At 40.7% G+C, this 24,474-nt stretch overlaps 1 protein-coding gene across 1 annotated transcript in view; it reads left to right on the plus strand.

Moving 5' to 3' along the window:
• The window catches only part of Il2ra (interleukin 2 receptor subunit alpha), a 44,442-nt gene that overhangs the window by 14,331 nt on the left and 5,637 nt on the right, over positions 1-24,474 (plus strand). Inside the window, exons 2-7 of the mRNA XM_046442384.2 lie at positions 16,848-17,030; positions 18,221-18,331; positions 20,489-20,704; positions 21,853-21,924; positions 22,231-22,302; positions 23,085-23,151. Coding sequence (XP_046298340.1) covers positions 16,848-17,030; positions 18,221-18,331; positions 20,489-20,704; positions 21,853-21,924; positions 22,231-22,302; positions 23,085-23,151 — 721 coding nt within the window. The remainder of the gene's footprint in view (positions 1-16,847; positions 17,031-18,220; positions 18,332-20,488; positions 20,705-21,852; positions 21,925-22,230; positions 22,303-23,084; positions 23,152-24,474) is intronic.

Here is a 24,474-nt window from a genome sequence, read left to right on the forward strand (position 1 = left end):
TATTCTCAAAGTCCTTTTACCACCTCCAGAAAGATGTTTTAGTCTTAATCCTCTTGTTGAATTCAACTACTGAGAGCTGAGAGCAATGATGGAGACAGTTGGTTTGAGAAATAAAATTGGGAGTCCAACACTCCTGCTGCATAGAGGGCCCTGGACTGGGGGAAAGCCATTTTCCTCCTCTGTCAATGGTCAGATCCACAAAAGAAAGAAAAAGGCCCTGAGTTTGTGTTTGCCTTAGGAAGAGGCTTCAGCAAAGAATTAGGTTGACATAAAAAACTTATTTGTTCTATATATAATTTAAAATTAGTAAAACTTCAAACAATACAGAAAAGCCCTAAGATTAATATAGCTATCAAATATCCATCCTCAGGATTCAATGAATGTTTATAGTTGACCTTGGTTGCTTTATGTTCATTTTGTTCTCGAGCTTGAGAGGTACCCCCTAATGCAATGTGCACTACTGTTTTTTTAATTTCATTTTATTTTTGTTTTTCAATATATATTAATAGTAAACTTCCTTTTGAAACTTGTTTTTTCACTTAACAAATTTTTACTTAAACTTGTTTTTGAAATCTGCTCTTAGCAATGCTTGTTTATGCATTTAATTATGATTCTATTTTCTGATTATGCCAGAGTTCATTAATCTAATGCCTTCTTGATTTTTTTTCCTATTATAAGCAGTGCACTAATGAATAGCCTTGAATGTATGCACATGTACAAAAATTTCCCTAGGAATTTTGCCTAGAAAAGAGATTGCTCATTGTAGAACATGGACAGCTTCAATCTTACTACCATATTTTTAAATTTCTCTTTGAAACAACTATGCTATTTTACAGTCCCACCAGCAATTTATGAGATTTTCTGATTTCCTCACATAATCCTCATTATCATTAGCATTGCAAAATCTTAACATTTTTGCCAATCTGGTAGAATACTATGAAGTCTCATTGTTGTCTCAAGTTTCCATGATTCCTGGTGATAAAGAGCATGCTATCACAAAGTTATTATTTACATGATTGCTTTTTTATAATCTTTATCCTTTTTTACTGGGTTGTTGCTTTTTTACTTATTGATTTGTAAGAGTTCTTTGTATATTCTGGATACTAATTCTTTGGGTAATTGCCTGTAGATTTTTGGATCTTCTAAGTTGATGCCATTATTACTTACAAACAACAGTTTCATCAACTCATTATATTTTTTCACGTGTTTTATTGAATTAGTTAATCCATGCAACACATTTGAATAAAAGTAGAGATTATGTATATTTCTGCCACATTTCTGACATTAAATAGATTTTAAAGTATAATTTTCTGTAAATTGGAGTGTCTTCCCTTTAGAACTCTTTTTTTTTTTGCAATACTGGGTATTGAACTCAGGGCCTCAGGCTTGCTAGGTAAGTACTCTATCACTGAGCTATATCCCCAATCTTTCTCTTAAGTTGTTTAAGAAACTTCCCTTTTATTTTTAATACCTTAAAAGATTTTTTTCTTTTAATCATTAATGGCTATTCTTTTAGTCATCATTAGATGCCCCTTATTATCAAAATTATTACATGATTTTCCTCCTTCAGATAGTAAAAGTAATGAGTTACATCAAGAGACTTTCCACCCTAAACCATTCATAATTGCTGGGATAAATTCAAATTGATCAGAATATTATTTTCTTCTTAATATATTGATAGAATCAGGGCAATTATTTTATTCAATAGCCTGGCATCTATTTTCATAAGTGAGACTGTCCTATAGTGTCCTTTTTTCTATAGTCTAATCCAATTCATAGAAAGATTAAACTAACTCTGCAAAAAGAACTGGGGAGACTTCTCTCTTTTTAATTTTACTGTTCTGAAATAGTTTTTATAAAACAAATGATATTTTTGGTAAAACTTACTTTGTATGTTTTAATAATTTTTAATTATTGATTTAATTACTTTATTGGTTACAATTCATTCTACTTCTTTTTGAATCAATTTTTTCTTCCTGAATCTATTTACTGATTTATCTATGGTTTTGTAGTTGCCCATTTCATCTGTTTTTAAATGTATTGACAATATATATTTTCACAGTGGTCTTTTATTTTCTTTTAAATTTCTATTCCTCCCTTTTCTTTATAATATTGTTTCTTTGTGTCTGCTGTCTTTATTCTTAATCATTATTATTTTATTATAGTAACAGAAAATGGACCAAGACATAACATATAGGTTTAATATTATTATAACTTCTCATGATTTTTAACTGTGAAAATGGTTTTTGTCTAGTTTTGTTCTCCTTCTCTCCCCACCCCCTGCCTCTCTCTCTTTCTCCCCCTACCCCTCTCTTGGCTGGGGATCAAACCTAGGATGTAGCATATGCTAAACACATGTACTACCACTGAGCTATACCCTGATCCCAGTCTAGTTTCTCTTATGTTAATGTAGTTTCAGAAATTTCTTTGGATAAATAGTTACATGGAATGTATCTTTCAACCCTTTAGTTCAAACTTCACATGTTATCATATTTTAAAGAGCTCTTACAATACTAAAGACTGGACTTTGGTGGGGTTTTATTGCAGGGTGGAGGGGATATAGAGGGGCTTTTTCCCTCAATTTGAATAGCTCTGAATTTTATAAGTTTAATCCATTTACATTTATTGCATCATATTTGAACTAGTCATGTTATCTTTTTTGGAATTTCATTAACCTTTATTTTTTGTTGTCTTTATCTTCTTTTGTATTGAATCAATTGAGTTTCTTTTGATTTCTTTCCTTCTACTGGTTTGCAAGTTATACATTTTAATTCTACTTTTAGAATTAAGCCTTCTTTAAAAAAAATTTTTTTTTTAGTTTTATATGCAGTGCTGAGAATCGAACCCAGGACCTCATACATGCTAGGCAAGCACTCTACCACTGAGCTATGACTCCAGCCCTAGAATTAAGTCTTCTTTAAAGATCTCCAAAATGGTCTTAACTTTCCAAGTCCACAGGTAATTAATGTTTCTCCCAGTTCTCAGATCCACTGTTTGGAGTTTATCACATTGCTTGTAACCAAGGATCAAAAATCATTTTAAAATGTGATCATTTTCCGTTACATTTTCTGCTTGGCTATTCTTCAAATAAAGAAAATGTTGAATTTTATAAACTGATTTTGTATTTGGCTACCCTGCCAAACTCTTGATAGTTCTAATACCTTACCTGTCTTAGGTTTTCTAAGTACCTATTTAAACTGCTCACACACAATGATTATTTTGTCTTTCTTTTCCCAAAAGCTATACATCTTATCTGTTACCAGTTTTATCAGGTCACCAATCATTTAGATCCTTTTAAAGTTAATTGGAATGAGGAAAATCCAAAGATACTACTTAGCCTTTCAGTATTAAAAAAAAAAAAAAAAAAAAGATGGGTTCAAGAAAAGAGAGACAAGGGCAAAGTGGACAGTTACTATGACAGTGTATCAGAAAGTAAGAAGTGATGCAACAGTGGCTAAGAAAATAATGAAAAAGTTGCATATATGTAACATAATGTATGCAAAATAGTTTAAATAAATAATTGGTGATCTGGGCAACCAACAACCCAAATAACTCAAAGTACAGAAACTAAACCACGAATTTACCATAATTTAGTAGATTTTAAATCCATTATAATCTACAAATGTGAATATAGGCCAGAGGAAAAAAACTAATTCAGAATTCTCATAAATAGTTCTTAGAATATGAATTCAAGAGAAACTCTATTTCCTGGTTCTGAGACAGTTGGGCTTTAAAGTAATAACATTTTTTCAATATTTCTTTCCAGCTCACAAAATAACTACACATTTTATCACTTGGTTGTACAAAACAACACTACTCAAAAAGTTATTGTAGAGACTGTTAAGATTTGTGGGGCATGTTATAGATTTCAATTTCGCTTACATTGTTTCAACTGATGCTCACATTTTTTTTATATTCATACCCTTACAATTCATGCTCCAGCAAAAGATCCTAATTATAGTCTCCTGAACACAGCATTCTATTTCATACATCCCCTCTGCTAGGACGGCCTGTCCTGCCCCCTCTGCCACGTCAGGGACAGCCCTCATTCTTTTACCTGGATCCTGGGCAGGGGCAGTATTTCCAACAGGGGTCCCATGTCCAGAGGTGCAGAATAACAAATTAACAGGGCAAAAGGCAATGACTTGGGGTGTCTGAGGAGTTCCAGTCACATGGCTGGTTGACGGTTCAGAGGAATATGCCATCTACTATTTGATTGACAACTTGATACCCAAAATATAGTCATTACCTCTTGCAAAAACTTAGCATATATTAGACGAAACATTTCCTAGATCAAAAGAGAGTGAAGGGAGTTTTGCTATTCATGGTATAAATAAATCACAAAGATGGAGGACACATTAGACTTCATCACTTGGTTCCTTATTAGGCCCCTGGTACAGTCAGTTCTGTGCATAGGGTCCTTGCTTTTGCAGCGGTTTTTTGTTTGTTTTGATTTTGGTTTTTGGTGGCACTGGGCATTAAGCCCAGGGGTGCTCTATTACCAAGCTAGATGCCAAGCCCTTATTTACTTATTTACTTACTTACTTATTTATTGCTTGCTAATTCTGAGACAGGGTCTGGCTAAGTAGCCGAGGTTGGCCTTGAGTTTGAGATCCTCCTGCTTCAGCCTCCTGAATAGCTGGGTGGACAGGCATGTGCCACTGCTACCAGCTTGATTTGATAGTATTTTTAAAGAGGTATTGGAGGGGTGGAGAGAAGAGAGGCAGAGAGAAGTGGTAGGATGCTGTTGCCAGGGCAGATGGCAGATGGCCGCTGGGCTGTCACAGGGGCTGAGGCGGGTCTTGAAAGTCCGTGGAGATGAGGGTGAGTGGTGTTGAGGTAGAAATTATGACTCTGGGGAGTTGGCTGGATGTTGGGGGGCAGAGAATGGAATTAAAGCAGATGCTGCAGAGTCAAGCTCCAGTGACTCAGAGGATAAGGGTCACTAAGAGAAACAGAGGTAGTAAGAGAGTGGAGTGTTCGACCTCGTGTTTCGAGATAATTATAGATTTATACTTCTGTCCTCTTTGTACTTGCTGCTTCTCGATACAATTATATTGGGTATTGGAAAGAGTTTCCTAAAAGTAAAAGTGAGATATTTTAAAAAGCAAAAAACGAGGGCAACAGTAGTAGACTTTCACATGACTCCTGCCCCAACACCTGGAGCTGTGTGGTTTAGGCAACTCAGGGTCTCTGGACCTCAATCTCCTGGCAGGGAAAGTGTCGATGGCACTGTCTACCTTCCAGAGCTGCAGCAAGACCAGGCAGGGATCAAGCATCACGGTTCATATTACACAAATAACCCCAAACAGAGGGTCTGAGCTCTCTGACTTCTGCAAAGATAATGATCTGAACAAAACCACAAGATTACACAAACACCTCTCAGTACTGGGATAGTTGATATAGTTGAGATACCTCTCAGTGAGAGAGAACCTTCAATCGGGGTGTGTGTGTGTGTGTGTGTGTAAAGCACACACACACACAGATTAAGGCTCTCCAAAATGGGAAATCTCTGAACTGGGAGTCAAGGGATGTGGCTGTAATCTCAGGCTTACCACAAACTCATGGAATGACCACAGCTTCAGTTTCCTTACCTAAGTGTCTCCCAGTTCTCAGATTCTTTTGGTCCTATTTAAAAGATATAGTCAACATGTTCTGGGGTATTTTACTTTGCACCCAAAACACTTACTTTCTATAAGGCCCAAACACTGATTTTGTTCAAGAATATGGGAAACAATTTTGACTTTATCTTCGGAGTTCTCATTGGATCTGATGCAGAAGAGGGACTTTGGGGTAACAACCAGACCATTTCTTTATCAGGTGGCCCAAGCTCTTGACGTACTCCTGTGTCCCTTGTAAGGCTTAGCCATGTCTGGGCTCAGTGAGTTATTCTCATCTTCATCCTCAATCTGTGTTAGAGAGGTGGAAAAGAAGAGAGGCACAAAGATGAAGTCATTTTCTCAGTGCTGACTTGGCTATGGGCAAAACAACTTGACCTTGATTCACCTGAAAAGCAAAGAATCTTATCTTACACTCAGTCCACATCCTTTGGAAGCCCCTTCCTTTTCTTTTTCTTTCATGTCACTCACCCGTGGCCACAAGGGCCAGATGAGTTCTCCTGGTTTTGAACATCAGAGAAAAACAACAAAAAACATCACCTAGCCCACAAATGCTTCTCACCCACCCACCTTTTCTCCAATCACCATGTTGGGTTCTGAGTCAAGGGCTTGTGTACTGGCTGCTCTGGAAGAAACCCAGCAGTGCTGTGGTACTTGCTCACTATGCTCTGGAGGGCTTGGGAGGGACAGGTAGATGATGAGAAGCACCAGCCAGGGGCTCTCTCTAGACCCCTGCTACTCTAAGTGGATAGGCAACCCCAGCAACGCTTAGCAGCTTGTTAGAAATTGTTCTTAGCCCCTCACCTTCCCCCCGGATCCCGACACACAGGACCAGCAGGTGACTTGTATATGCACTGCTGTGAACAACCTCGGTGTCGGTCCTGCTGGGTGTAGAGCAGCCAGCTCCCAAGTCACTCTGCAACGGTGGCATCATCCTGATGATCAAATGACTGACTGTCCCCCAAGTGGCCTTCAAGAGTTGGTATTTCTGGTTAACTCAAGGGAAACCAAAATATCCCAGGGCAACATTAATTTTAGTTCTGGTTCTTTTCTAAAAAATAAGGGACAGCTTTTAGTTTGAGGGAGTGGAATTGAGGGCATAGGGCAAAGCCCAATAAAGGATATGGCAACTCGACATCACAGAAGAAGCATAGATTTGCTTCTGCTGTCCTTAATCTTCTAACAGGGTCCCTGTGCAGGAAGAGAAGCAAATAATACCAAAGGCAAAGGTGATCTCTTATCATATTATTAGTTTTTTATTTTTTATTTTTTGATCTCTCTTTTGAAATCCAAAAAGTAAAAACTGCACATTTGTCCTTCTGGGAATAATGGCAAGTGGTTGATAGTATTGGTCTAAAACTTGAAAGGAGAGAGAAGATGACTGAGTTAGAAAAGCTGGTTTGATTTTCTAACTCTGCTGCTATTTTTTCGTGGTTATGCTGTTTTGGTCATCTGTGACTAGAGGACAATGAGTGCTTTTTCCTAACTTGAACAGGCATGGAGAGGTGAAGCTGAGTCTCAGTGACAGAAAGAGAAGAGTCCCCGAGAGTCTCTAACCTTTACCCACCATTGTTCTGCACCTGCTCTGTGCTACAGTCCAGAGGAAGGTGGCTCTGTCACTCTCACTAGTTTTTGCCAAAGTATTAGCTGAATAAACTAAAAGCTCCTACAGGGTGTTGCATTTCAGTTGTGCAGGGAAGTCACAGAGGCAAGAAATCCACAAATATCCCAAGGAAAGTTACATCCATGATGGTATTTCAGGGATGTGATGGAGGTGCCATGTAGCGAGGGTAGGAACAAGAAATTCTGCCTGAGGTTTTCAAACCAGCTTCCGCAGCAAGACTCTGACACAGGATGTGTCGTGTTCAACATCAGAAGAGTTCAGTTTAGTTCTCTCTTAGTGGACATTCCAGGCACAAACCTTGGGATTATCAGCATTAATAACTGCTGGCTGTGTCTTTTTCCCCTCTGCTCACATGAAATGCCTGAAAGCTTAGAGACAAGGCCACATTGATGTGCCTGGGAGCCTGAGGAAAGATTCTCCTCCCAGGAGCCCCATAATCCAAGCTCTGAGACCTCAGAGCACCACCACCTTCTACCCCCACGTTAGTAATCTCAGGTTTTCCTCCACTCCTCAGGCACTGAATGCTTTACTCTCAGAAGAGAAAATGGCATCTAAATCCAAAATGGTGCCAATACTAAAAAATTAAGGGAGGAAAATATTCTCCTTCCCACCTTCTAAAGAAAATTCTGTTTTTCTTCTGAGCTTCCAGAATCATGGTGGTGGGAGCTGGGGATAGGGAGAGCTGAGAACAGGAGGCGATGGGAGGGTGGAATGATTTATGTTAACAATTCAGAGCCTCTGGTAGAAGCAAGGGCAGGACTGGAAAGATAAGAGCAAGGGTGGACAAAAGCCCTTGTTGGTCAATTTTTGAGAAAGAATTATCAGAGTTTTTAGTGAGTTAAACGGAAGAATGAGGGCAGCTGTCTTGCTGTGTTATGAAAAAAATGATTATTATATAAAGAGTCTTCAAAGACCCTCTGTTGAGTCATAGTTAGTGGAATTCTCCTTCATTATCTTTCTGAAAGATGTCTGTACTTATTATTTTTCATTTGTTTTTGGATGTTATAGTGCTATTTCTTTAATGACACCAGACTGAGAAGAGGTTAAAAAATGAACATATTTTATTCCTATTAAATTTTTAAAAACCAAACCTCCAGGGCTACCTCCCCCAACATTTATCTAGCTCCCACTTACTTCACAGGATGTTTGGAAGACCCTGGGAAAGGCCTTTATTATGGTGTGGATCTGAGGTATCCCCCAAAAGCTCCCGTGTTAGTGCAGGGATATTCAGAGGTGAAACAGTTTGGATCATGAGGAACTGTAAGCTTCTCGCTCTAGTTTGTCTCTCTAGTTTAAATGGACTGGTGGTAACTGTGGGCAGGTGGGGTGTGGCAGGAGGAGGGGGGCACCTGGTGCATTCCTTGGAAGGGTGCTCCTTCCCTATAGTCCCTTACCCCCCTGCTCCTTGGCCTCCATGAGGTAAGCAGCTTCCCTCCAGCACTCCATTTCTGCCAGGATATTCTGCCTCACCCAGAGCAATGGAGCTGACCCACCATGGACTGAACCCCTGAAACTGTGAACCAAGCAAACTTCCTCCTGTAAGTTGTCCTGGTGGGGTATTTTGGTCACAGTTTCCAAAAGCTGACTAACTCAGCCTTTCAGGGTTAAGTATTGCAGACAAACTCTTTATTGGTTGCTATAGGTCTGGAAGTTTGTGTTCAATTCCTGAATACATTCTTTTATGAAAGAAAGGGTGGGGAAAGTAGGAAGTTCTGGAACTTCCCCTCGTCCCCACAGGATCTCCTTGGATACTTAGGCTAATTGATGATGACTCTGGAAGTTTCCATGGCCTTATCTAGAAGAAGAGACCTCTACATATGAAAGAGTTTCTAAGGGCCTCAAAGACAATTGGTCTGACCCTTTTCAAATTTACGTGTTTAGAAACTTTCTTGGCTTGTGGTTGAGATATCAGATTCTAAATATATCTGAGGTCAATCCCTGACTATTTGTGCTAATGAATGATTTATAAGAGTCGCTAAGTGTACTATTCATTGATTTTTGTGGAGGTGAAATTATTTGTAGAGAAATGCACAGATCTGCAGCACACAGTTTGATGAGTTCTGACAAATGTGTGCACTTGTAAAATCAACACTGCTGTCGCTCTGCTGCTACCTCCTTCTGGTTGATCCACCTACCAAGAAATGACTGCTCTGATTTCTCTCTTTCTAGTTAAGTTCTGTCTTTCCTTGAACTTCATATAAATGGAATCAAACCGAACTTACTTTTTTGTCTTTAGCTTGTCTCGTTTAATGTAATGTTTTTGATATTTATCTATGTTGTGTGTATAGGTAGTTCATTCTTTTGATGTTTGAGTGGTTGTATGAATATATCATATCTCACTTGTCTGTTCTCCTAATGATGGATATTTAAGTTGCTGGGTTGGTTATTAATCATGCTACCATAAATATTTTGTAAAAGTTTTTTTTTTTTTGTAGACATATTCTTTCACTCCTCTTAGATAGTAAGGAATGGAATTGCTGGATCATGTGCTTAACTTTATTTTTTAAAATTTCAGTTTTCCAAAGTAATTTTGTATTTTATATTCCAGTAGCTCTGCTTCCACTTCAACATTTGCTGCTGCCAATCCTTTTTATCCATTCTAATGGGTGCATTTCATGATGGTTTCCAATTTTCATTTTCTTGATATCTGTTGTGTACTCAAGCACCTTTTTGATTGATTGCTGATAATCGTGTATCTTCTTTGGAGAAGTGACTGTTCAAGTCTTTGCCCATTTATTGGCTTGTTTGTCTTTTAGTATTGATTTGTGGTTCTTCATATATTCTGGACACAAGTGTTTTTCTCCTATATATGTGTTACCAATATTTTCTCCCAGCTTAATTTCTTACTGTCTTTAGATTAGTAGAAACTTTTAATTATTTTTCTCTTATGATTAGTGCACACTGAGTCCTAAGAAATCTTTGCCTACCCCCAACTTGAAAAGCTGACACCAGACTGAGAAGAGGTTAAAAAGGTTAAAAAATGAACATATTTTATAGTTTAAACTTTAATGTTTTTATCTATCACATATAGGTCAAGTATATGAAATTTTTGTGTTTACATTAAAATAAAACTAAATTTTGTACAGGGAATAAGAGGGTTTTTTTTTCTCCATATATTTATTCATTTGTTCTGGAAGCATTTGTTGAAAAGATTTTCCTTTTCACATGGAATTGATTTGTCAACTTTGTAAACTAATTAATGAAATATACATGTGAGTGAGTCTAATTCCAGACTTTGTATTGTGTGTCATTACTCTATTTGTCCTTAAGTCAATAACACTATGTTGTCTTAACTGCTATAGTTTTATAGGATATCTGTGTATCAGATGGCATGACTTTCCAAATTTGCATGTCTTTTAAAATTATCTTTAGATGTTTTAGATTCTTTGCATTTCTAAGGTTTTAAAATCAACTTGCCAAATTTAATTTTTTAAAACTAAGAAGGTTTTAAAATCAACTTGCCAATTTTAATTTTTTAAAACTAAGAAGGTTTTAAAATCAACTTGCCAAGATTAATTTTTTTAAAATCAACTTGCCAATTCTAAAATATGTTGGATTTTTAAATTGTAATTGTATTGAATTAGTGGATGAATTTAAGGTGAACTGACATTTTTTCTTATTAAAAAAATCTTCTGATCTATAAACATTGTATATTTCTCAATTTATTTAGTTCTTTTTAAATGTATCTCAGCAATGTTTCTGTTTTCAGTTTAGAGGTCTTACAAGTTTTTGACAAATTTACTCATGAGTATTCATGTTTTTAAGTCATTGTAAATGTACTTGCTTGTAAATATTGTAATTCCTAATTGATTGCTTTCAGTATAAAGAACATACTGCAAGTGATTTTTGTATATTGAGATTGCTAAACTTGCTAAGTTCTAAATTCCACTTGTAGATTTCTTAGTAAATAGTGTTTCATCTGTGAATAATTTCCTTATCTTGGAATCTATTTGCTATATTAATATAGCCATACCAGCTTTCTTATATTTACATAATGCCTTTTTAAAAATTCTTTTAATCTGTCATTTTCTTTGTATTCAAAGTGTGTTCTCCTAGGAACAGCATATAGTTGGGCCCTGCTATAATCTAGTTTCTATCTTTTAACATTTTGTTCATTTACATTTAATGTAATTAATGATGTGGATGACTTTAAGTCTGTCTTATCACTGTTTCTTAGCTCTCCTTTTGTAGTCTTATTACTCTAGTCTTCCTTTTCTCTCCTTTATTTTGCCTAACTAAAAAGAAGTTTTTTAGTATACATATATATGTATATATACACAATGTGAATATATATATATATATACACACATACACACACATACACATATATATGTGTAAACTGTGTGTGTATGAATTACTCTATTTCATTTCTTCTATTACTTTTTCAAATACACTATTTGTATTATTTTATTATCTGGTGGTTTCTCCAGGCTATTCAGAATTTCTTCTTATTCTTAACTTATCATAATCTACTTACACCATTTCATACATAATATAAGAACTAGAGTCAATTTCCATTCAACCCAACCTTTATACTATAGTTACTATATATTTTGCATTTATATATGCAATGCAACTCATCTTACAATATTATTTTAATATTTATTTATTTACTTTTGTACTAAGATTGAATACAGGAACACTTTACCATTGAACTACATCTTTAATTTTTTTTTTCTTCATACAGGGATTTGCTAAGTTGTTGAGAGTCTCATTAAGTAACCGAGGCTGGCTTCCACCTCTTGAGTTGCTGGAAGTACAGGTGTGAGCCTCTGTGCCCACTCTATTATTTTTATTTTAAAAGTTGTCTTTCAATAAAAAGGTAGTCTTTTCGTGTACCTAAATATTTACCAGATCTCATTATTATTTACAGTAAATTTACATTTCTAGATAATTTCCCAATAGCTTGAAAAATTGCCTTAGCACTTTTTTTTTTAATAATGTGGGGTGCTGGAAACAAATTCTTGAATCTTTCTTTTATCTGAAAATATAGTAGTTTCGCTCTCATTTTTGAAGGATTTTTCTCTAAGTAGAACTATAGGTTCACAGGCTTTTTTTCTTTTAAAACTGTGACTATGTTGTACTATTCTTTTCTGGTTTCCATTGTTTCTGTTGAGAAGTCAGTCATTATTATCATTTTCCCATCTATGCATGTGTCCTTTTTCTTGGGCCACTTTTAAGATTTTTCTCATTACCTTTGGTTTTCAGCAGTTTGGCTATGATGTACATAGGTGTGATTTTTCTGTATGTATATCCTGCTTGGTATAATGAACATCTTGGGTTTTTAAATCAATGTTTGTCACCTAATTTCAGAAATATCTGGCCATTATTCCTTCAAATATTTTTTGTGCTCCATTTTTTCTCTTATCTTCCTTTGGAACTTCAATTAAATGGATGTAAGATAGTTTGATACTGTTCCACAGGCCACTGAAGGTCTATTCAATTCCTTTCTCTATTTTTGTCAGTTCAAAAATTTTCTATTAATTTGCCCCCAAGTTTTGGTAAAGTTCATTTCTGATACTGTGCCTTTCAGTTCTAGACTTTTCATTTGTCTTTTTATATATACAGTTTTCATTTATCTGCTGAGATTATTGTGTTGTTTCACTCATCACAACCATTTTCCCCTTTATATTAGCAGTTAGTGATTTTTTTTCTTAAAAGGTAAGAAAATAAATATTTTAGGCCACCTGGTTATACAATCTTCCATTGCAGCAGCAAAGCAGCCATAGATGAAATGTAAATAGGTGGGCATAACTTTATTCCATTGAAACTCTATCTATGAACATAAATGGTAGCCAATTCGCACGTCATAGCTATGAAGCTAGGAAGTTTGCTGACTTCTGCTTTAGTTATAATAAATGTTCTCAATGATATAAAATATTTTAAACAGTTGTTCTAAATTCTTCATCTGCTAATTCCAAAATCTAGATCATTTTAGGATCTATTTCTATTGACTTTCTTTTTAGTGGGTCACATTTTCCTGTTTCTTTGCATATCTATAATTCTTTTTACTTGCTAGGTATTATGAATTAGACTCCACAGACAGTCTGGATGATAATGTTGTTGTCCTCTAACAGGTGGTAATACTTCTGACAGGCAGTTGAAGGGATAGTGTATCCTCCTGTCTAGCAGGTTTGATTTTGTTTTTGTAAAGGTGGGTCTATTGTGGTTTTGAAATTCATTCTAGGAAAGTCTCTTCTTCTAGAGAAGATGGGCCAGATGTCTGTTTTTTATTAATAAAATTTGGTGAAACTATTTTTCTCTCAGATTCCCCAATAGGCAGTCAGTGCTTGGTCTCACTGCATCTTTCATGTGGAACCCAGACCTTGGCTAAGAGCCTGAGGTGCCCCCCATACTTCTGGGTCCCCCTTTGTTCAGTGTCCTCCTCTCCAAGGCTCCACCCAACAGATCCCAGTCATACCAAGTCAGGGAAGCCACCACAGTGCCTGGGCTCCACTTTGCTGCTTCCTGAGAGGAAAATGCCCCAGGAAGAAATTCGTGCAGTTGTGAGCTCATTTCACGTGTTAGCCTTCTCTCAAATAATGTAGCCCTGAACTGCCTGTCACTTGATACCTGAAACTCCTGCTGCACACATAAGGTGTAAAGTTGTTTTCAACAGAAAAGTAAGTTGGTCCCAGTTACGCTGCCAGAGCTGGGAGCAGAAGTCCTCATTAGTTTTTCTGATATTATCCATGCCTTGTCTTGACAACAGATTGCCTTCTGGCACTTAAACATTGGATTGGCTTTTTGATAAATGCCAGCAAGTAGTAGCAACCATACGGACAGTAGAGAGAGATACCCTTTGGCAGGAGTTAAACTTCACAGTTTAACTTTTAGCGTCTGTTTTTATTGACTGTTTAGGGTAAATAGTACCTTATTCCATGTAATTTTCAAGTCAATAAAATAATTATCATTACACCCATTGCAGAACAGGAAGCTGAGCCATAGAGAAGTAAAAGCAATGAATCTATGAAGCTAGTAAGCTGGCAGAACTAGAATTTAGAAACTTGCAATTTTCTTTTAAAAACTTGTGGGTTTGGTTCTTGACTTCTGACTTCATTGCACTGTGGTTAGAAAATGAATTTCTGTGATACTTATTTTTTGACATTTGTTGAGACTTCCTTCGTTTCCTAGTAAGAGGTCAGTTTTTGTAAATGTTCTAGGTATGCTTGCATTTACAAACCCAACTTTCTCCTCTTTCTACTATGCTGCTTTTCTTGCTTTACTATGAAATTATCGGAATTTATTGAGAGTCTGTGCTAATGATTCCATATAACTGCTGGCCCTGCAAGCCCATTTAAATTGCTTTTGTTTCGTACATTCTTGGACAGAGATAGGCCAACCTGTGCAAGTTCTCCCTAGCTTCAGTTCTTGGGGGAATCAGAGAAGGCCTGAGACACTGTACGGTGTGGTCTTCAGAGTGAAAACATGCTGGATGTCATAAGCATAGAAAAACTTCACTTCATCCTGAGTGATTAAAAGGGGTATTAGTGAAACCCGTGCTGTCTGTAATCCCAGCTGCCTGGGAGGCTGAGACAAGAGTTCAAAGCCAGCCTTAGCAATGGCAAGGCGCTAAGCAACTCAGTGAGACCCTGTCTCTAAATAAAATACAAAATAGGGCTGGGGATGTGGCTCAGTGGTTGAGTGCCCCCGAGTTCAATTCCCAGTACCAAAAAAAAAAAGAAGGCAGGGGGGTATTAATGAGGGCTCTCCAAAAAAACAGAAAAACAGAACATGGTGTGTGTGTGTGTGTGTGTGTGTGTGTGTGAATTAAAATCAGCTCATATCATCACAGAGGTTGAAAAGTTCCACGATGGTCATCTGCATGCTGCAGAGCCGGTGGTGGTGACTCAGTCTGAGAAGCAGGAGCTTCCGAATCAGGGAGACCAACAGCACAGTCTCCAGTCTCAGGCTGAAGGTCCTCAAACCTTTGGAGGACCTCTGGTGTGAATCCTGAAGTTCAAAAGCCAAAGAACCCGGAGTCTGATGTCCAAGAGCAGCAGCAGCAGAAAACGAAAATGTATCCATTTTGCCAGGAAGCAGAAGAAGGGGAAGAGAGAGAGAGAGAGAGAGAGAGAGAGAGAGAGAGAGAGAGAGAGAGAGAGAGAGAGAGAGAACACAAACTCTCTTTCTCCCTTCTTCTGCTTCCTGTTCCATCTGGAGTCCAGCTGACCGCATCGTGTCTTCCCCTCTCAATCTGCTGACCCTCTGTTCTAGTCAGCTTTTTCATTGCTGCAACCAAAAGACCTGACAAGAACAACTGAAGAAGGAATAAGTTTATCTGTGGCTCAGGGTTCCAAGAGTCTCCATCCATAGACAGCCAGCTCCATTCTTCTTAGCAGGAGGTGAGGCTGAACATCATGGCAGAAGTATGTGGTGGAGGGAAAAGGCTTGAGACATAACACCAGGAAGCAGACAGAGACTCCACTCACCATATACCCCAAAAGCACGCCCCCAATGACCCACTTCCTCCAGCCACACAGCCTGCCGATAGTAACCACCAAGTTAACCCCTGTCAGGGCATTAATTTATGGACTGGGTTAAGGCTCTCACAATCTAATCATTTCACCTCTAAATCTTCTTGTATTGTCTCACCCATCAGCTTTTGGGGGACCCCACCCACATATCTAACCATAACACCCACCTGCCAATCTTCTCTGGAAACAGCCTCACAGACACACCCAGATGTGCGCTTTACCTGATCTCCCGGCTTCCATCAGTTCATTCCAGTTGACATCCAAAAATAACCCTCACGCTAAGCAGTGGGCCAACCAACATCTAGGAGTACAGCAGCCAGGCCTGATCACCTGTCTGTACATTCCCTGGATGGACAGATTCTGCTGTGCTAGACACTTCTGCTTCCCTGCCTCTTCATGTCTCTGCCATCCCTCCATCGGCCTCCTTTATCAGCCTGTAGCATGTTTGTAATCATCCATTCTCTTGCATCAGAAGAACTTGTTGCAAAGTATGCAATGGAATCATTTTTCCTGAGTGGGCCAGAGCCATATTCCCCCTCAGGATGGACATGGGGCACTGCTCCTCATGTCCTTACTGGGTCACCTGTGTCCATTTTATGAACTGAGGGATAAGGTCTTCATGGTATGAGAAGGTAGTTGGTAAGTCAGTGGTGGGCAGGTAAGTAAGAACTACATCTCCCACATTAAGTGCAGCACTTATGTCTATTTCTTAAAAAAAAAATGCAGAATCATTAACTATACAAAGCCTGATGACTCTTATTTCCTGAAAAGTATCTTGCATTGACATATTTAGTTCCTCAGTTAAACTTATTTGTCTTTATTCCTCTCCTTTCCTGACAGTCCTTTCTCTGTGTATATTTGCTAAACATGAGGCATATTCAAAATAAAACCTCATTAATTTTTCACTCATTTAGAATTTACTCATTTTACTTTGGAGAGTAACGCAGGTGCAAACTCTTAAACCATGTCTCATACAAAGATTCTTGGTTCCTTTCTAGGAAAAAGTGGGATGTCTATAAATCCTTGAAACAGAGTGAAGAAAGATGTGATTAAGTCATTGCCTGATCAAATATGTGAGGGTCTGGCCAGGGCCTCCTGAACTCACAGTCTGCTTCTCTCTCTTTGCAGAGTTTTGTGATAATGAACCACCGGAGATCAGTTATGCCACCTTCAAAGCCTTGTCCTTCGTTAACGGCACCATGTTAACCTGCGAGTGCAAGAAAGGGTTCCGCAGAATACAAAATGGGTCTCCCTATATGCTTTGTACGGGAAACTCTTTCTGGGAAAACAAGTGCCAGTGTGTAAGCTCTCGTAAGTGGTTCCTTTTGTAAACCCATGGAAAGAAAAATGTGCTAGGCACGATGGTGCATGCCTATAATCCCAGCAGTTCTGGCGGCTGAGGCAGGAGGATCATGAGTTCAAAGCCAGCCTCAGCAACTCAGTGAGACCCTGTCTTTAAATAAAATGCAAAATAGGGCTGGGATGTGGCTCAGTAGTTGAGTGTTCCTGAGTTCAATTCCCGGTACACCCCTCTCAAGGAAAAAAAAAAAACTGGAGGACAGAATGAGACAGAATCCATCTTTCGTTCACTCAGCCTTGAAGACAACAAGTGGCCAGCCGAGTCTATGGGATAACTCACATTGGAGGCTTATGAAATAATCACTCATTAAACAAATGCTTAGTAGGGTGTCTACTACCTCTAAGAACTCCTCTGGGCTTTCTAAAACTGAATTGATCTGACACTGTAATTTTGCTGTTGACCTTTCTCCTTGAATCCCCAAATCTCTCTCACAAAGCCCTACTTCTGCGTTGGCCTCTCACCCACCCTGTGGTATTAGAATGTGCTGAAAGTGGTGGGATTGTTTGGAGATTGTGTGGGACAGTAAGTCAGACTATTATAAAGCCTGGAGATTGCTGCTCTGTGGAAGCACCTGCTTGAGTGTTTCCCAGCAGCTCTCTGTCTTATTCTGACCCCCACCCCATTGGAGTGCTCCCTTTGCCAAACTCTTTTGCCAACTCCTTTGCCAAACTCTTCACTATAGGGAGGGGTATTATAGGAGGGGTCTTCCTGCCATAGCTTTAGGACAGCACTTCTCTAATCGTAAGGATTTGAATAGCATTAGGGGAGTGAAGGGTTCATGGGGTGGTGGAGTCACACCACTCCTGTGTGCCATCTCACATACCCATGCACACCACTGACAGGCCTGATAGCAAGCAAGGATCCCTTTTAGTGAGACATATATGAACAAAAAGGATTATCCACCAGAAAATCTTTAAATTCTTCCAGAAACATTTTGTAGCCATTGTCATTATAGACAGAATATGTAGAAGCCCCTGCAGGGCCAGGTGATAACCCTGCCCACCTAAGGGAGGGCTTGCCCCTGCTCATCAACACCAGCACCAAGATAGAGAATTAGTGCCTATGCAATTAGTAGATGAACCATGTGACCCATTTTAAATGTTTGTGAAGCTGTTTGCTGTACCCCTCTCATATCTTCCAGACCCTAGGAACACAGGGAAACAAGTTACACCTCAACCTGAAGAACAGAAAGAAGGGAAAACCACAAAAATGCAAAGCCAATTGCAGCCTGTGGACCAAGTGAACCTTGCAGGTAAGTGATGCATCTGAGCAACTGACTAGCTGACTCCTGGGAGCTGACCTTCTCCTGCATCGGAATAATGTGTTTCCCCATGGAGAGAATTGAGTCCCACACACTATCCATAAGTGTGTGCATGTCATTCTCCTCTTCTCGGGATACCCTGTGGACAAGAACCATCACTTAACGTTGGCAGGCTGTTTGCTCAGCATCTCCAGCTACCCTTAACAGCACCCAACCTGGGCTGTGATTTGGGAACTGGCCAAATAGAATCAACGTGGTTCAATTCAATCCAATTCAAAGGCATATGTTGGGACTCACTGTGCCAGGCTCTGCCAACAGAAGATGCGAACATGGGTGGGACAACAGTTCCTGCCCTCATGGAAACCCTCTGGTTTTCTCTGAAGTACAAGATGATGAATTACAAACAAAATGATTTTTGTCCAGGTGTTTCTTACAAGATGGAGTTATAAAATGTGCTGTACTATCCTGATGATACTTAAAGGCTCCAGACAAACATCTCCTGGCTAATGAGCTGGAGATGAGTGAGCTCAGCTTTCCCAAGTGAATATGCTTCCATTAAGGCATGACGTCAGGAAACGGAGCCCACTGGGAACACCTGAGCTTTGCCGGGAACAGTTGGCCATATGAAGACCCATTAGTCCTCTAGCCTTACAAAGAACCTTACCATATCGTATAATCTCATTTGAGCCTCACACCCCGGTGAGTCAGGGAGCAGAAAGCATTCCTTCATCTTACTAAAGAAACTGAGGCACCAAGAAATAAAAGTACTCACATAATAGAACTGGAGTAAGATCCCAGGTCTCCTGGATTAGATGAGGGATCTTTCTACTGAGTACTTATTTTAAATGACTTTGAATTTATTTATAGCTTCCATTATGAGGGGAAGGAGGCCAATCCAGGGACACTATGCACTGTGGTGATTTTTCCCTTTGCTCTCTGACTTTGGGCTGCACTAGAATTTCCAAACACGTGTAATGTGTGTTTTGTTTTGTTTTCCCCATTTTACCCTCACAATGATTGAATGATTTCAGAAGTCAATGTGTGTTGTCCTTACTCAAGAGATAACCAGCTGGATCTGGCAGATGGATGCTTCATAAATTGTCATAGTTTGGATGCTTTCATTTGAAAGAAGCAAACCCAATGCAAACAGATTCAGGCAGTGATGGATTTTATTGTCCTTTAAAGAACATTTTATTCTGAGATTAAAACTCAAGCTCAGTCAAGATTTTCAAGGCTCTCTGTGACAGAAGCCAGCTCAGGACCGGGTCATTCTGCTTCCTGCAGCATCACAGGGCTTATCTAGAGTATTTGCAGAGGTTACTTTGGGTACTGAGGTTTATGGAGCATCTGGAAGTTCATGAAATGTGTGCAGTTTCATGGTCTTGGGTTAGAAGGTACACACAGTTCCTTATGATCAGACTGGGGACAGTGGGCGTGGCATCCTGAGATTAAATCAGAACAGAACACAATCTCTGAGGCCAAAGGTTAGCCAAGTCTGGGTTGTAGACAGTGTATGCAAAGTTTATGGGGCATAGGGGAGCTTAGAGTTCTCCACAGGACTCATGTGGATCAAGCTGCAGGCCTGGCTTAACCAGAGCTCATGTTTAATTTCTCTGAGATTTTTTCTCAGTTCTTCCCTCTGGGCTTTGACTTTGTCCCTGGTCACCTGCTGCCATTCAGGGATGTATTTCCTTTCTTCTTCAGCAGAAATCCAAGGTGTCTTTGCCTTGAGTTGAACCTGCCCTTACCCTTGAGCTAAGTTTGTCCTTTCCATCCCTGTCACTTCTCAAAGCCCTCAGTATCTTCCAGGAACCGGCTCAGACACTTCCTCATCTGGGTTAGCATCAGTCAGAATGAATGACTCATTTCCCCATGTCCCCAGCAAGACTCTCTGCTCTTCTGCGATCCTCACCACCTTCTGCCTTCATAGTTCTTACCCCATGGACTGTCCAACCCTTGCAGGTCTCTGTGCCACCCCACAGTGCCTAGCAAGGTTCCCAACATAGGGATGTTCTCAGTCTGTGTTGGTTAAATGAAAGAAGCAAACAAAAGAGAAAACAACAAGGTCCAGTCTCTAGCAAGAGGCCACCTGGACATATTCACAATGCTTTCCGCAGCTTGCCTTCAGAACAGCTTTCTCTCTTCCAGGTCACTGCCAAGAGCCCCCTGCGTGGGAACATGAAGACACAAAGAGAACTTATCATTTCATGGTGGGGCAGACACTTCACTATCAGTGCATCCAGGGGTACAAGACCCTACACAGTGGCCCTTTCCTGAGCGTCTGCAAAACTATCCGTGGAGGAACAAGGTGGACCCGACCCCGGCTCACATGCCTGGATGAAAATGAGCTCCATCTGTTTACAGGTAGGTGGCTCCTCTCTTGCATCCACGCCTTGCTCTCTCCCTCTGTCTGACCAGGGTGGGATTCCTGACTTTACCTGCCACGTGACCCTGGGTAAACCCCTTGATGCTCTGGGCCTCAGTTTCTTCTCATTCTAAAACGAGAATGAGATCTCTAAGGCCCCTTCACCTCAGGTGGCCCTGTGCCCAGAGTGGGCATAAATAGTGATGGAAGAGGAAGTTCTCTCAAGTGTTCTGAAGCAGAGGGATGCTGCTCAGGGCAATAGGATCAGGATCAGCTGCCCTTGGTCTAGCTGATCCTGAAATTTTCCACTACTTCCCCGAGTTACCCAAGCTTCAATCTGCCGCCCCCACGTGTCTTCCTTTCCCAGATTTATGATGTAAACCTGTCATTTGTTAAGTGCTCTACTGTTACCATGCGCCTTCCTGTGTAAGTCCCCACCTGAGCTTTGACGAAAGTGCAGAGAAGGGGTTCACTCAAGCATGAGTGAACACATGCCACCTGCCTAAGTTGAGGTTTTCTGCTATGTGCTCTGAAATCTCACTAATTTCACATTCACCGTGAGAATTCCGGTTTCTTTGCTCACCACGGTTTCTCGTGCCCCATGACTTCCTCTGGGGTTCTCTAGGGATACTATTTCTTTCCCACAGCCTGACTCCAGCGAGCCACCCTGATGGCTAGGGCATGCCCATCATTTCCTCCCATCAAGTGGGAGAGCCTGAGTAACTGATCCCAGCCCGGGACAATGACACTGGGGAGGACCAGAGGACCTGTCAAAGAGGAAAGCTATCCCTTTGTGCATTTCCACTCCATGTGATGGTTCACGGTGCTTGGGTTATTAGCACCATTTCCAAGTCAAAGGTGGAAGCTAGGGCTGAACAGAGAGACTGGGGAGAAATCATGGCTCACAGTTCCATGCACAGCCAGGATCAGGGCCAGAATTCCCCATCGTCGGCTCTGCTGCAGCCCTTTACCTGTTTCCCAGTGACCCTGATGTGGAACCGTGTGGTGTGCCATCCCTAGAGATGCAACCACACCAGGAGACATGCCTCAGCAGGAGTATCCAGGGCCAGCTGCAGTGGGCAGATGCAAGAGGGGGGACTCCTGCCTCCCCACCTTGGGCCTCACAAGCAGCACTTTCTCTCCCCAGGTGAAGTTGACATTCAAACAAGCACAGATGATCTTCCTGAGAGTGAGACTTACCACACCATCACCACAACAGGTATGGGGGAGATGCTTGGCCATCAAAGCCAGATCAGGAAAGGGCAGGCAGTCTGCCTGATGCAAGCCTCTCTGGCAGATGGGCAGGGTCAGGAGAACCAACCCTGGCAGCCTCCTCCAGAGCAGGGACACGCCTCAGCAACCTGCATACCCAAAGCAGGTGTCAGAAAGAGGAACCACAGGACTGAGGTCTCCAGGCACAGGGATGAGGCATCTGCCCTCTGTTGACCATGGAGAAGTCATTCTCCCCAGCCTTGTGCACTCTACTTGCCATAAACTGAATGTCTCCCCCGCCCTCTTTTCATAGATTTCCAACAACACTCAGAAGTAGCAACAACCATGGAGACGTTCTTGTTCACGATGGAGTACCAGATAGTAGGTGGGTGACATCCTTTTCTCTGTGGACAAAATGTACACCAGACCCTGACATGGACAGGTTGGTTGGCTGGTTTAAAAGGTCCTGTCCTCACATGACATGTTAATAAGGGTAGAAGGTGAATCCAGATCCTAACATTACCCAAGAATCAGTTATAATAGGTTATAAGTTAATTTTCAAACCACACCCAACGTCTTCCTCTTGAGTGGGTCTAAAAGGAGCCCCCATAACCATGAGCCAGGCGAGAGGCCAGGGAGAGAAAGGAAACACGCTCCATAAACACTGTCGTTGTTTCCACATACGAGGGGAAAATGAGCCTTGGAGTTCCATCGGCCTGGACAACTGAATGAACGTGGAGCTCCAGAACCAGCAGTTGGAAAATGTGAGCAGGTTCAGGAGGGACTCATGTACTTATCATTTCTCTTCTGTTTCAATGATTCTTTCACCAGACACAGGCCTCACTCGCAGCCTCCTTAGGTGAGGCCTGGCCTCAGAGCACGTCCGAATTGCTTGTCTTGTCAGTTTACCCCAGAGGAGAGGTACCAGCTCCTTTCCCTAAAGACTCTCCTTCCAGGCCCACCTGGCCCTTATCCTCCTTGAGCCTCCTAAGAAATCCGTGGGGGTGGGACCTGCATTCTAAGAAGGGAGAGCGGAAAATGCAGTGCCCACCCTTCGGGAGGCTCTTGCTCATCTGGGGCACCTTCTCCCCAGCTCTGGGGACCCAGCTTCTGCTGGCCCCATGCCCAGCCCCAGGCACCCCTGCTGAACGCCCTCTCTGTTGACAGTGGCCGGCTGTGTCTTCCTGTTGATCAGCATCTTGCTTCTGAGTGGACTCACCTGGCAGCGGAGATGGTGAGTCCCACATTGTCAAGGAAGCCTGTCATTTAGAGTAGGGAAAGCGTCCCAAAGTTTGGTCCCTGTAACAACAGCAGCATAAGCACTGACCAGGGCTGTGCGCTAGGCCAAGAGTATTAAGAATTAAGAAGCCATCTTGAGAAAAGCCTTTAGAGAGTAGACCATAAGACCCACGGTGTCACTCTGTGAGTATCCAGGACGTCCCTGCCTGCCAGAATCCACTCTGGCCAACCCTGACATAAACTCCCAAATAAGACCTGGTAAGATACAGATCCTCCCCTCAAAACCCAAAGTTCTTAGAGTCTTCATTTAGCCCAGCCAGAGAGGGGAAAAAAAAAAAAGCAGATTCCTTCCATTCCTTCCTTCCCTAAGGAAGGAATACACTCTTAACTTTCCTCATGTAGACTGAGAAGTACAAATTATTTCAGTGCAAATGAGAAGCCCTTCAGGGTTATTGCATCGGGAATTATTCACAGATCTGGCAATCCCCCCGTTTCTTTCTAAGGCGTTATTTCAGGATTACAGGAGATGAAGCGTGTAAAGTGTCTGACATATTGTCAGGTCTTCTCCCTCCCCAAGCTGAGTACTTGGCAAGGACCTTTCCGTTTGGTAGCTTGAAGACCAAAATCCCTCAGTCACAGAGGACAGACCACTGGGGAGCAGTCATGGTTCAGTTTATGTAGAGAAGTAAAGGACTGCCTGAAACTGTCTGAATTCCCACAAGACCTCCCAGGATTACAATCTCTGGAGAGATTCAAACTATCTGAGTTCCCACAAGACCTCCCAGGATTAGGTCTCTGGAAAGATTCGAACATAAATTAAAAAAAAAAAAAAAAAAAAAAAAAAATCCTACTTTCTAGAATCTAATTTCGTTTGATGGCGCCCTCTTGTGGCTTAACAGATATTCTACATTTAATTTACTGGACCATCGTGGGACCCCAGCCAGAGATTTGTTTTATTTTTTTGTTTGTCTGTTTTTGTGGTACTGGCGATTGAGACCAGAGGCTCTTTGCTATAAGCCACATCCCCATCCAGTCCTTTATTATTTTTCTTTTTGAGACAGAATCTTACTGAACTGCTGAAGGTCATTTTTAAATGGTTTGTTTTGGAGTAATCACCAGGAACCAGAGAAGTGTTACAGCAAGCTCACATTTTGGTTAAATTTTCAGGGACTTTTTGGGATAGTTTGATTTTGTTGTTGTTTAGCAATGGTAGGGACCAAACCCCAGGGCCTTGAACATGCTAGCAATTTCACTAACACTGAGCTACGCCCCCAGCCCTATCAACTGTTTTTTTTTTTTTTAACTCATCTGCATTTAT

Source organism: Marmota monax, unplaced genomic scaffold (assembly GCF_021218885.2).
Source record: "Marmota monax isolate L192 unplaced genomic scaffold, Marmota_monax_Labrador192_F-V1.1 WCK01_AAM20220418_F8-fsc00072, whole genome shotgun sequence".
Taxonomy (NCBI): domain Eukaryota; kingdom Metazoa; phylum Chordata; class Mammalia; order Rodentia; family Sciuridae; genus Marmota; species Marmota monax.